Below are 14,734 nucleotides of genomic sequence, written 5' to 3'. Positions count from 1 at the left end.
GCAGCAGAAGTCCAGAGACCTTGGTCATAAGAGCATCGGCAGACAAATCAGGTCAAGCCAATTCTACAAAAACTGCTTTCTTACACTGCTTTCAAGCTAAAAGCAGTCACAAATGGGTACTACTGTTAAGGTTCATATTCTTAATTCCTGAAAATGATTTGGTTTAGGATACAGTATGTTGTATCAGCAGCATGTATAAGCACCCACCAAGTGTGTACACCTGCTTTCTCAAATTCCTTAGCTGACGGTATCTCCTGTCCGCCCACACACACTTTGCACACCTCAAAGATCACTAACCCTTCTGTTCACATATGATCCCAGCAGCATCAAACACTCCACATCTCTCTGTTTAAGATAAGACAGACCGAGAGATCCCGAAACCCGCCTTGTTGCATTCACAGCAGATCAATCCCGTTTCTTCCACACATTCTCTGCCTTTCAGACACCATGTAAACCCGCCTTGTGCACCCGCTTCTTCCTCCTTCGGTCACGTTGAGACAACGCGCCGGCTGCTTGCCGCGGAGCGTCGCGGTGGCGGCATGCAAAGACACGATCTGTCAGGGCAGAGGGAGGATCAATCACGCCGAGAGCGTTTGCCAACTTGAGCTGACATGTCGGACCCATGCGCTTTGAACTGCATTATGGGAGGCAGACGTTTAGCTGTGTTTTCATCACTGTTATCACAGCTCTGCCATACAGGTGGTTTAATCCATTGTACATTGTTTGCTGTTAAGCACATAATGAAAGAGAAAAAAGTGCTGTGTCTTGCATTTTGGTTTCCTCTTTTCCTTGCAATACTGTGCACCATCTAATTACCAAGTGTGGTTAATCTTTCCTCTGCACAGAAATATGTTAACAGATTAAACACCACATGCTTCAACTGTTTCCCTGAAAAAGTTACACAAACCGGCATAAATACACACATCCTGATGCATATAAGATGCATAAATAAAAAAAACATTGTTTCGATATTGTCACCGAGGCTTACAGGGAGCTAAACATTTCAATCCTTCTGAACCACAACTGTACCCAGAGTGGCTGGGAGGGAAGCATCAATGTTTGGATGAGAGCAGAGCTGCCATGCATTTATGTATTAGTGTCTGCACTCCTGCTGGGTTAAGAGCCCTGATACGCACGCAAACCCCATGGCCAACACAGGGCATCCTCTTCACAAGGATTCTGGCTACGTTTTGGTTTCGACTCCGGAACGGTCATTCCCATCCTTAATCCTCCTACAGCTATGTTATGTAACCTTCTGCACCGATCCAAAAATGTCACCCCAGCCTCCAGTGTGGGACAATGAGCCCACCGAGCCGTTTGATAAGTTATAACATCCAACCCAGCCTGATAGGAAAACAGAGTTACAACTGTCAGAGAGCTTGAAGTCCAGATGGGCTCTAACATGAATTCCTGTGGCTCAAAAAATGTAGAATCATATATTTAGATCAAAAATGCATCTTTTCACACCTTGCATGAGTCTAATTTCTACTGTAATGTTCCCTTCTCGTTCTGATGGAGGAATCTAATATCCCACTTCACCATCTGTGGTCATTAATCGCTGTGACAAATGCAACATATCACCAAATAGTTGCTCTTCATTATGACTTTAATGAAGAAATACCTTTCTGCAAATACTGAGATGCCGTCAAATTCTGCTACAGCCCAGAGTGTAAGCACTTTCATCTGGTTCATGAGACTAAGGGGTGGGGCTTGCACATCTGTGACCGTTCAATTGGTCCCAATGCATTAGGCAGGTCCAATCAATCACCAAGAAGTGTCATCATGAGTGCTGAACAGCGGCCTGACCTGCGCCTGCTCCCACCGCCTCACCCACAGCTGGTTCCTGACCCCGTCTCCCGCCGCGGACCCTGTCTGAGGGCAGCAGAAAAACAGGAGCCACATGTCAGCACCTCACACACCACCCAACCACCCAACCAGCCAGCCAACCAGCCAGCCAACCAACCAGCCAGCCAGCCAGCCAGCCAACCAGCCAGCCAGGCACAAGGAGCCTTACCTCACCATGGCAGACCATCAATTATTGACGAGGTGAAATGTGAAGAGGTTTTGCTGTGAGCACACAAAGAACACACGCCTTTCGAGGCTGCCATGTGGCCTGATGATGTCTTAACTTTGTGAAATGGTACATCTCAAATCATTAACAAGTTTTCTTCCGTTTCCATTGAAGATTAACATTCTATTCTATTCAATGTTGTTTTCACAGCGAACGATTACGAAGACACCAAAATGTATGTCGAATCACATTTATATAAAAATGCTTTCATTTCCGTGAAAATTACAAAAGGTGCCGTGCATGACAAATGCCTTGCCAAACAAAGAGCTGTATTCCTGTGTGGATTTGGACACCAGTGTGCCCGACAAACACCAACATCTTCACACCCATAACTTCACCCTTATACTTTTATCAAAGGAGTTGTGCATTGGACTTTGTTTGCACACGTGTGCACCACACTGAGTAATGTAGTTAAATGAATTGAGATTATCACGATTAGCAGGAATTATCCAAAGTCAACAACATGTTGAGTGCGTGGAGTTGTTTATACTTTCCCTCTGTGATAACACATTGGCCTCAGGACTTCACATGAATCTCAGCGCTGGGTAGCTTAATTACTTGTGCAACATAAAAGCACTGTGTAATCTTTTCGTTATTTTTGACAGCTGGGACTGATGTGAACTCAGAGCACATGATCAATGGATGCAATCGCAAGACTGTGTGAATTTTTTTTGTCTTTGCACCCATAAACAACTTTAAGGAATCATCAAGGCCAGCGCAGTGACTTAAATGTTTAGTGGGCCATGATCAGGTCATATACAGGCATTGCATCTTGGAACTTCTGAAGCAGCAAAAATCAGACATGAAGAATCCTCTGAGACTTCTCCTGAGCTCCAAGGAATGCACTCGCCAAGCGTGGATTACCCCAGCCTGACTGTCTGTCTCCCTAAATGTTTTCTTATTCTCTGAGCAGGGCCTGACCTCAATTGTTTCCAAGCCACAGACGCATTCCTGTCCAGACGAAACGAAACATTGCGGATGAGCAGATGTGCTTTAAATATGGCCGCAGCACCCACCAGCCCGCCTGCCTGCCTGCCCGTCGATCTGTCTGTCTGCTTGTGTCGGGAGGGAGGGTTTACTCACCAGCACGGCTCATGCAGAGTGAAGATGGAGCTACACATGATCACACAGGGGGCACACTTAAACACATGGATGAGCACACATGTACAAACACACTGGCAAAGATACTCAGAGACATGCATACACACTCACACAACTTTGAATCTTTTATGTCCAAATCATAAAAAAGAGATGACTGTTGCTGCACCTACAAACACAGATATGAAGAAGGCAGATGTGTTGATATGGGGCATAGAGGATGAGATAGAACATGCTGCCTCCTCAAAAGTGTAAAAAAAAATACACACAAACACACTTGTTTTGAAATCAAGCTTCAACAGGGATTCCCAGCCAAACATTCACAATCCAACAGGTAGTAATCTTGTGTTTGATTAAGTTTTCCCAGTGAGTCTTGTCTCTCCAGTCACACACTCCGACACATAATTGCGTTTAAGTAAAGCACCTTTCACGCTGGACTACAATTACCTCATGATTTAGGAGTTCACCTTGTGAGGTGCATCCGGACACAATAAACAAATCTCTGGAATCATACTGCTGCCAATATAGACATAAACATCTCTGCGTGTGTGGAGATGAAGACTGTACGCTTCAAATGAATCCAGAAGATGTGACGCCAAACCGTGTTTAAAGGCAAAAATGTTTGAACCTGGGCCAAAGATGTCACGCTTAAAGGAAGCGAGAAATAGATTCTAGATGAAATGAATTGTATGAATGGGAACGTCTCTCCTCAAAAGCAGCCATGGTGTTGCACTCGGCATACAAAGTGACCAAAATATCTAGAATAAGAATACTTAACTGTTTGAAGTCACAAACGTTGTCAGACGCAGCGCTGCTCAGTTCTGACAATGAAAGAGGGGTGCGTGGGAGGAGACGCCGTTTGATGATATAATAAGTACTTCTTTTGAAGCGTACTGACGCCTTTGTCTGGGTATTTAAAAATTGCAGAGGGTGGAAGGGGAGCTGATGCACACACTTCCCAAAACTCAACAACATGTCTCTTCCTCTCGGCATGTCCAACAATAACTGATTGATACATCTTCCTCTCAGGAGGAAGGTAGAAACAGTTGAAAAAAGGCCGTGCATCTGAACACCTGAAATTGCTAATAAAAAACTGTATAATTCCCCCCTCCAGCAAGATTTCCCCTTCAGCTAAGATTAAAATGTTTCTAAACCTTTAAAATCAGGAATCAGCTGAATCCTACATCGGTAATAAAACAATAACAATACAGAGATGCTCAAAAAAGTTCTTATGAAGCAGCAGTTTGATTAAATAAAATGCTCATTTAGCAGCCTGCACATGTTTAGCAGTAAAAAGGTATGTATGTCACATGTTTCCTCCATTGTTCCGTATTTCACACCCAGCCTGGCCTGCATTGACGTAATTGGGGAACAGGGACTCACAATTACTACTGTACCATAATACTAGAAGGTTCTGCTGACTCATGGAGGCTGTGCAAAGGCTGCAGGTTGTTTTTTTTTTACAGCGGCTGTCAACACATCGTTTTCAGAGACTCAGGCAAACAGAAGCCCCTTTACAGATGCAGACAAATGGCCGCTTCAAATACAATACAGACAAAGGTACAGTAAACAGAAGCACTCCAGTCAAGGGTCGGCCATCTCTACCCCACCTACCCCTGGGTGCATGTCTGTGTCAGGCAGCTGCTGCAAAAGTCGCTCAATTTATCTGATCTGTATTTTTGCTGCAGATAGTTGTTTCTCAAAAGTCATTGCTTCAGTTGTGTCCCTTCATTTCAATTGGTTTTACAGTGTAGTTTCCATCCCTTTGATAGAAAAATGTCAAAACTATTTAACTTGCCGATGGGTGAAAATTGACAGATAAACAGATGGAGGTACCTGGAAAAAAACATGTTTGGTCCGAGCAATTCGTCCTACCGTGTTCTTTCAGTTGTCACGTGAATATTGCCATAGCATTCTCCTTCTGGCACTCTGGCATGCTGGTCATCAAGCAGCTAAAAGTTACTGCCCTTGTTGTAATTCACTCTAAGTAAAGACTGTCACCAAATGGCTAAAAGAACTGAAATACAACGAGAGGTGTTTGGGTAAGAGTTTTACAGCTCAAAGGTGAGCTTCTCCAGCAGCCTCTCTCCATTTCCTTTCCAGCTGCGCCAACACCTCCAGCCACTGGATGTGGTCCTGCATGTTTCTCCCTCTATTATCCAATGATTTAGAGCCAAGATAGTGGGGAGCTGAAGTTTGTTGACATTCCCCACCCCGCACAACCTCAAATACGACACTGACCTCTTTTCCAACCTCATAAACAGCTTGCGCCGCTGAAAGTATCACTGTGACAAGGAAAGAAATATGAAACAAGAGGGAATTCTCTCAACGTGGGTTTTGACTGCTTTGATCTAAAAACTTGAGAGATGCATGCAACTGTGAAAGTGTGTCAGCTGGAAGTCTGAGTATAGTAAACAAGGACAACACCATATTATCTTGTAAACTGTTGGCATGCATGACTATGACCTAAAAAAACAAATCCTATTTGAGATTTCTTTTTCCAAAGAAGTGAAACACCATGAGACGTATCAGTTAAAGCCTCTATAAAGGGAAAACAAAAAGCTTATCTTTGCAAGCCAAGACACTCAAACTACCATTATTAAAAAGAGATAATATTTTATGCCAGTTCTGACTGGAAAACAGGCCATTTAAATGCAGTAACTGCAAAAACAGCCCACGAGTCTTCGCACCTTTGTGAACTTACATGGAGCGAGTTCATCCGTTTAGAAACCACAAAAATGCTCTGGCTCTAATGACATCACTTAACAGTCAGTGAGGGTGTCTGGGTAATGCTTTGTCTCCAGGCAAAACAGTCAGTGCATGCAATAAGCCACTGATAGCTAGCAAATAAAAGCCTTTTATTGGTTATAAATTGTTTCGGACCATTTAACTTTATATTTTCCCTGAGTGACATTACTCTAACTAGAGCCAACAGGAGACATCCAGAAAAGACATCTGATAGTCCAATTTTTCCGCATTTCCAACTAGTTAACATTCAGTGAAACACAAAGCATGAGACTTCAGCTGGAATACAATGTGTTGTGGCTGTTTGCATAAAAAAAAAATTTAAAAAAAAAAATTAAAAAAAAAAAAAAAATCGCTGTCTGGCAAAATGTCAGAATTCTTTATAGAGCTAGTTTTTTTTTTTTTTTTTAGTTTTTTTTTTTAGATGCTGTATTTGCAAAAACAGGTTCATACCAGCTCCAGAGAGCTCTACTCGTACCGTTTTTAGAGTTCCCACGTGTTGTTTGTGGGGGAAGATAAATGTAGAGCAGGCCGAGGGGAAGAATGCATTCAAAGCACCCTTAATTGAGCTGGATGGCCTGCAGTCACAGAAGCAGAGCGTCTCAACAAGGCTCAGGCTGGCGAGATCCTGAGATGTGCCTCACACGTACACATCATTAAACTGGCTTACAGCTCCACAGTGCCGATGAACACTGCAAAGACAGTGGGAATTATATGGGAAAGTTGTCTGGAAGACCCCCCCCCCCCCCCACACACACACACACACTCACCCCCACCACCCCCTTCAAAATGAAAGTCCCCTGGCTGTCAATGAAGGGGAAGTGCTCCCATGCTGAGGCCCACTGGGCCATCCATTGAACAGGGGGACATTCCTCAGTAATTCTGTTTGACCTGAACCCAATATGCTGGCTGAGGGTCACCAAATACAGAGCACCACATACAGGGAAGAGACGAAAGGGGAGGAGGAAAAGTTTGGAAAATCGGAAGTAGAGGAGTGAGAGGCAAAGTGACGGACACGAGTTGGAGGGGTGGAAGAAAATTCAAACGCACACAGGAGGATTTTTTTGGGTAACAATTAACACTCGGGTTATGCCAACTGAAACAGCCGCAGGCATCTAAAACACTGCAGTACTTATTCTCACATCTATAACAGCATGTTAGACTTCCACTCAAACATGCAGTGGCTGTGTTGCAACTTTTACATCCAAACTGCCTAAATGTAGGACACATGATGTAGTAATGGACCTTGTTGATACATACTGGAACATGGCAGCAGGAGGGGGGAAAAAAATAATATGGAGAAATGGTTGCACTGTGGCATGGCTGGGACAGAGAGAATTACAGTTTTAATTCTATAAAATCAAATCCCTCCACTTGGCAATCCTCTTACCCAGTAATCCCCAGGTAGGTTTCAGAGGGTAGCGTGGTTCAAACTGCCCCAAACACATCTGCCCTGCTGGTTGGGATATCACCGCCAGCTGCTCTGCTCCCAATAAAGGCTTTAAATGGACACTGTGTGAACAGAAACTGGACCAAACAGCTTCACTGTAGCCCCAACAGGGACTGCTACTGTACATACAATACATGACCTTTACAATAGTTGAATGAGCTTCACTGGTATAACTCACGAAGACTGAAGTCTCTGCAGTAGATTACTGGACAGATAGCAGATTATGAGCTGTGTAAAACTAGAATGCAGAGCAGGTGTGAAGTAGGAAAAGTTGTGTAGCTCAGTTTGGACCCACACTGCTGTTTGCCTTGTAATAAGCCCCGAACTTTGGAGCACTCCTGGGAGTCTGACTTCTCCTGGTGAGCCTGTTGAAAATGTTGGGTTAAAGCTCACCTCAATAAACACCTTGCTCTTTGAGTTAATGTTAGATTCTACTAAAAAAACTTTGAAAAATGTGCTTTTGTTTCTTGTCCTTCATTCATTGGCGTTTGCAGTTATAAAGCATCCACTACATGACAGATGCTATTTTTTGCTCTTGTTTATGGGAAGCACTAGTTCCCAGGGCAAACTAAAGCTTGACTAAAGCTTTTTTTTTTTTTTTTTTAAAAGACAGAGAATGGCATTTCATTCTGGCAAGAGCGCGATGATACCTCCCATACTCTCCCATGCTCTCATTTCTGTGCTCCCTTGCAGTTCTGTTTTTAGAGATAACAAAGTCAGCCAAAAACATAAAGCCATCATCCACAATCCTACGCTTGGCATCCTTGGTGTGTTGGTGGCAAGCATCCTATAGACTCTTGCTGTCTACTGTAAAAATGGCTGACTATAAAGGAAGACCTCTGACCTGCTGTGACTTTGACATATAGGGAGCAGTAGTGCAGCACTTCATGCCACATTAAGAAGAAGCGGCAGAGAAGCTGACCATAACAGAGAGGCCATATCCCTGTAATCCATATTCTCCACCACTTAGTATCCACACCCAGTTCAATGCCAGTCATTTTAATTTGGGATTAGGGGCCCGGATTGAAAATCTTAATCTGCTTGAGAGAGAGTATAAGGAAAGAAAAGAAGCAGAGGGAGGGCGAAACATACATTCCTGCACATACGAATCCCCTGCAATGCTGGATTGTTTTACCTCCGCTTAAACGACTGCTATCTGTTCCCTTCTGTTATCAATCAGAAACAAAGTGGTTTACGCAGCACCCCGGCCCCCATGCTGTTGCCACTAGCAACAGGACACGCGATTCCCCCTCACAAATGGCTAATCGGGTTCAGTGCAGATACGAGATCATCCCCTGCACATGTGTACAGTGCTGCTATCTGGAATATGTTCCTCCTCGGAGGATTATTAGGAAAATCGCAGATCAGCGCAAAGTAAAGACGGTGAAGGAGGTGCAGTCGGAGAAAATAAATCATTATGAATTGGCTGCTACTGCAGCTAAAGCTGGCTGTATTATCCTGACAGCAGTGAAGCACAAATATACATGAATACACAACCCAAATCCACAAACAGGCACAATGTAGATCATACAACATGACAGTAAAATTGTGCTGCCGCTCCAGAAACGCTGTCATTTTGTAATGTCACGCATGCTGACGACCGTCCGCCTCTTACCCAAGTGGAGATGCAGCATCCTGGTGCATTCAGAGGACACACATGGTAATCCACCAGCACGCTTTCCTCCTGCTCTGCAGCTGCTACCCTCTGATCCCGCAGATGATAAAGTTTACATCCACAATGCAGCACTGCCGGCTCCACACTGCTCCCTGCCTGCCTGCCTCTCGACTTGACTGAGACCAAACTGCCTCTCCTCCTCCTCCTCCTCCTCCTCGTCCTCCTCCTCCTTGTCCTCCCTCAAGCACTTAAAGTCCCTGCTTCCCTTTCTTTCTCCTATTCCTCTTTGCTTCTGTCCTCTACCCTCCCGGTGTCTCTCAATCTGGCAACATGCATTGAGTCTCCCGATGCTGCTTCCCTCTCCTCCTCTCTTCTTCCTCTCTTCTTCCTCTCTTCTACATACACTCTCCCTCTGCGCTGCGCTCTCTCTCACTAAGGCACACACGCTCAGAGGCTCCTCTTCACACAGCGTTGTGAGCCTCCCCCCCCCCTCCCCCGCCCACCCCGCCTCCCGGCTTTATCTTTTCCTCTGAATATTTCTCTCCTCAGTCTGTCTCTGCCTCTATCTCTTTCTCTCTCATTCTGTTTGCCTCCAAGCCTCTCTCTCTCTCTCTCTCTCTCTCTCTCTCTCTCTCTCTCTCTCGCTCTCTGACTGTGTCCTTCCTCCTCGGGCTCACGGGACATCTAACATGTGTTCAGGGAGACGGCTGCTCCGCTGCCTCTCTGAAGGTGGCTTTTTACTCAAGGGAGGAGAAGCGAGGTTGGGGTGGGGGTTCGCACATGGAAGGAGGAGTTTTTGAGGGGTGACAACAGTGTTTGAAGGGGGAGGGGGGGGGGGTTAACTCCCAACAAGGGGACGTGAACATGCAAGCGACAGACCGCTTGTGATGTTCCACTAGCTGGACTCTTTCAGTGCAGAGGAGATGAGGCAGAGAAGGTGACAAAAAGGACAGACAGGGACAGCTAAAGAAGAAAATGTCCACATCAAAGGTCTCATCAAACCCATTCAAAAACGTTGCACCCTTTGGGTATCTCTGCTTGAATGCATTTATGGTGCAAAAAGTGATGGAAGTCACTGTGATGAAAAAAAAAAAAAAAAAAAAAAGAAACTTTCAGACCCTGCACACCTGGACATACAGTAGTTGATGGATTGTCATGAAAGTTACAAAAACTGTCAAATGCAGCTCTCCGAATTCCAACGTCAGAAAGGTGTTGGGTGAGCGGCTTTCAGATGCAGTTAAATAATCTGACAATCACCTTGGCTGAAAGCTTTCTGAGGACGTAAGCTTGCTAAATCAGCGCATTATTTCAAAATGTGGATGGGGAAAACTGAGCTCTTGGAAAACAACACATCACAAAGAGAAGGCGCTGACAAAAGACAGATAGGGACAACCGAGGAAGAGATCAAGATCAAGAGAGCGAAGGACAAAAAGTGAAGGCCAAAGCAAAAAAAACAAAACGCTGGGAAAGAAAAAGAGAGAGCGAGAGAGAAGTGCTTGGGTTTGCCTGGGCCGAGTGACTCCAGCCCATCTGCCGCAATCACAATCAGTCTCAGCTGAATGGCTGTGACAAACTGCAGCCTGGAGCCCATAGCCTCAACCAGGCAGGACGCCTGTGAGGGCTGAGGGAGATGAGAAGGAGGGGGATGAAGAGGCAGAGAAGGAAGAGGAAGGGGGGGCATCCTCTATTGTCTGCTCCCCAATAGGACCAGTGCGAGAGGGGGCGGGCACCGGAGGGGTGAAAGGGGGAATTAAAAGGGTCCCGGTGACAGGAGCGCTCAGTTAAAGAGGGGAAAGAAAGGACGGGGCTGACTTGGAGCCGGGGCCATCACTGCCACTTTGCCCCATATTCACTGTCACTAATGTCCTAAATGAACAATGACACTAACCATGTGAGAAAATTAGCTTGCAGGAGAATGAAAGAGCAGGGGAGGGGGGCTGGATAACTTCAAGATAAGGGAAGGTGGAGCGAGTAAGGCCGGAGATAAACTTGCACCGTCAGAGTTTGGGTATAGATTAGTTGATGCTGAGAAATCTGGCACCACGTTAATAGCCATCATAAAAAAAACCTGACACATCTTGTCAAGGTCTCGTTATCGGATGTCTTCTAAAACTGGCAGCCGTATTCTCATTTATCATCATAAAACTCAAAGATTCATGATGCCAGATCATTATGACTGAATCATCATGCAGAGGGCTGATTGTGTTTATCATAAGCGCAGCTGTCTGGTGGGGAAATCTGAATGTGGAGCGAGCGTGATTTGATTTCAAGAGCAGGTGGTCACCAATTAGAAACCATTGTCCCATTTGGGTAAAAAAGACAAATGGACGGCTGAGTCAGCATGAACGCAAACACATGCACCGTAATCAAAAAATATTGAAGGTGGTGTTCCCTTTTAATTCGATCAGCAGCGAGCCAGGAAGCATTGAGCGATGGCTCTTGTCTACACAGCGACAAATACACAGCAAAGTCCAGTATAGAGGCGGCGTTTGGTGTCAGAAATAGTCGCACTTACTCTCAAGAACCACCTCCCTTTTCTTCTAATCAGGAAACAGGCCGTGTTTGTTTGTGTAGCTTAGTTTTCTTTCCATTTTAACTGCTTAATGAGAGTCTTGGGAAGTGTGTGAGTGTGTGTTTGCCTGGTGCCATAAGTACATATTTTTACTCCCTGTGTGTGTGTGTGGGGGGGGAGTTACAACAGTTACTGCATACGTAATGAATGGGTTTGTGAATGCATGCGCAAGTAAAGGCTGTGGATTGCTCTGTGCATGTGCATAGGCGAGCATGTTGTGTGAATGTGTGCGCTTTTTTTTTTAAGTATATAAAACGCTTCTGTGTGTGTGTGTGTGTGTTCATACATTATGTGCACATTATTGTCAATACATGTCCTCACAGCCTTATTTATGTCCAGTGACTACGTAATAAAGTATGGATGGGTATGTTTGATGGTGCGTGTGTATTTGTACAATTCATGCACGTGTACACGTGTGTCTAAAGTGCAAGTGTGTGCGTGTGCGTTCGTGTGTGTGTGTGTGTGTGTGTGTGTGTGTCGGCTCCGTGTGCTGAGTGATCTGCTGAGCTCATTAAGGCGCTGCTTATTGCTCTGCCAGGGGTGTCAGTGACAGATTCCACTGTTTGGAAACACTCGGCCGCCCACACAGCCAGCCTGGCTCCACCACTGTCTCACACTCACTCACTCACACACACACACACACACACACACACACACACACACACACACACACACACACACACACACACACACACACACACACACACACACACACACAAGCGCGCAGGCAAGGTTAGCATTCCACAGAGAGGAGGGGGGGTATAGGGAAGGAGACAGGATGGTGCTGGGACAGTGGCTGGAGGGCCGGTGGGTCGATATAGATTTGTAATGGGGTGCAGGGTGGTCTGAGGAAAAGGGATGCTGGTTGTGGTTGTGTGTAGTGCGAGTGTACGTGTGAGTGTCAGCGCCTTTGAACTGCGGTGCAGAGTGGCCGAGGTTAAAAGGATGCTAGTGGTTGTGGTAGTATGTGTGCAGTGGTTAAAGAAGTATTTAGATCCTTTACTGAGGTGAAACGAGCAATTCAACAATGTCAAAATACTCCGTGACAAGCAAGAATCCTGTCACTTTATGTAAATGTTGAAGTCTGTTCAAGACTAATTCTGCCTGCATAGTCTAAGATGAAATGTTCTTGACTTTTAGATAAGGGTGTGTTTTGCATTGTGGGAGTGCTGATGCAGAGAGTTCATTCAAAGAAACACAGATTTGTCAAAGTTTTGTCACAACACAAGGTCAGAGCATCCACTAGTGTCCCGACTGGCAAATCAAATATGGACAAGTGCACATTTCAGGTACGATTAATGTAAATCCTGCTGTGCAGTCAAGCTGGATCAGAATTTGCAATTCATTGCGATGCTATCACCCAGTTAAAGATGTCCTAAAAGTGAAGAATGGCTCATTCTAGATGTAAATAATTGATGCATTAACATGTATTGAGAATGTTAAAGTTGTATCCGTTCCAAATGGAGCTAAATTTAACTAATTAATGCTGCTTGATGGTGCAATCTATGGTAATCGTTTCTAAGCTTAATGTATGTCAAATCTTCAACACACGTACAAGGTGGAAATACCAGATGACGTAGAAGTCTCTCAAAAGTAAAAGAAAAAGAGTAAATGTAGTGCGTTACATTGTTAATGTCAAAGTACAAACATCCTGTTAGTCCAGGGCTCCAGCCATCAGCCACACTTTCCTTCCATGACATTAATCCCCTGCAGCTTGATCACAGATGAGTGACCAGAGGGGGCCAGCATGTGTCACTTGCGCTCATTACCAGACCAGTCGATTCCGCCGTGTAGGTGTGTGTTCCCAGTCAGACATTAATCACACAGGAGGAGGAGAAGAAAAACTTCCTGCCTCTCGAGCATCTTAAAGATGATTAGCGTGTGTTTAACTTCAGACATACTTCTGAGAACAGCCAGTTTAATGTCTGATATACCGAATGAAAACTAAGGGGTGTAAAATCATTTGGAAACACATCAGGGGTACTATGTGTGTGTGGGGGGGGCTACAATCCTTCCACATATTCAGATGTCAGCATGGCTAGAGTCTTTTAGGAAACAGAGGGGAGGGGGTGGGGTGTTTTCTGCATCAAGACGAGTTAAGGAAATGCCACGCTGTAGACAGGCAGTGCGTTTGTTTACCCAACAACGCTGGCCAGGATCTACACAGCTCAAACACCCAGACAGATACAGATCACATGATGGCTGCAAGAGCCGCTCCAGGGATTGTGTGTATATGTGTGTGTGTGTGTGTGTGTGTGTGTGTGTGTGTGTGTGTGTGTGTGTGTGTGTGTGTGTGTGTGTGCGCGTGTGTGTGTGCGATAGTGAGAGTCTAACTGTGTCATTTAACTTCTTTGTGGCAGGATGAAGTGTGTAATACAATGAAAACGATAATGCACTTCCGTCATGATTCATTAAGCAGGGTGATGGGGGCGGAACGATTCGCAGGATGGTGGTCCAGCAAGATTTTCCTCCTCATGAATCTCAGGAAATGCTTAAAAACAGTGAGACTGGAATGAGCAGGATTAGCACCGATGGAGATAATCTTTAATTCAATTTAAGTAAATCTTAAAAAAAAATACTTGAACATTCCTCGTGTGATTACAATTAACAAATGGGGCTATTGTGGAGTAATCTTAGTGGTGTCCTCCTCACACCAACGGCCCTGCTAGTCACAGCAGTAGACAGATTTTTATTGTCACAAAGTTTGTCACTAGAAGGTCTTTGCTTTGTATTTTTTCCACTATTATTTACTCTTTTAATGCAAATAGGAAAAAAAAGATTCCACATTCCTATTTAATGCCATCAAGCTACAAAGCATGTATGGAACCTGCACCACTACATATTGATAATTGATCTTTGCTGTCATTCCATCATCTCCACTAACACTACCAATTAAAAGGCATAAAATGCCCGAAACACAATCTTTGTAAAAAGAAACATCAGATTTTATGAATAATCACTTCATCACTGACTCGCACACATTTAGGTCGACCATGTTGTGAGGTTTACACATTTTCACCTCTTTCTGTTTCCTCAAAAACATGAGGATGTTTTCCCAAAGAGCCCTGAGCTGGAGGTAAATAGCGTGGATGCAACCACTGACATCCACCAGCCAAAACCACACAGGATCTATCAACAATCCAAACCACACAGAGTCTATCAACAATACAACCCACACAGACT

General features: G+C 44.7%; 1 protein-coding gene across 4 annotated transcripts in view; it reads right to left on the bottom strand.

Moving 5' to 3' along the window:
* The window catches only part of LOC138206978 (nck-associated protein 5-like), a 102,776-nt gene that overhangs the window by 64,713 nt on the left and 23,329 nt on the right, over positions 1-14,734 (bottom strand). The window contains exon 1 of one of the 4 annotated variants that reach the window (XM_069163928.1): positions 8,980-9,430. The exons of the other annotated variants lie outside the window; for them this stretch is intronic. Within the exon in view, the coding sequence (XP_069020029.1) occupies positions 8,980-9,008 (29 nt within the window). The 5' untranslated portion in view covers positions 9,009-9,430. Of the gene's footprint in view, positions 1-8,979; positions 9,431-14,734 lie in introns of those variants that run through there. 4 annotated transcript variants of the gene reach the window in all.

The sequence above is a fragment of the Embiotoca jacksoni genome, unplaced genomic scaffold (genome assembly GCF_022577435.1).
Source record: "Embiotoca jacksoni isolate LCO1_2020_lvr unplaced genomic scaffold, fEmbJac1.0.p SCAF_30, whole genome shotgun sequence".
Lineage (NCBI taxonomy): Eukaryota > Metazoa > Chordata > Actinopteri > Embiotocidae > Embiotoca > Embiotoca jacksoni.
The sequence above is the reverse complement of the archived record's forward strand: the minus strand, read 5'-3'. Positions and strand labels throughout refer to the sequence as shown.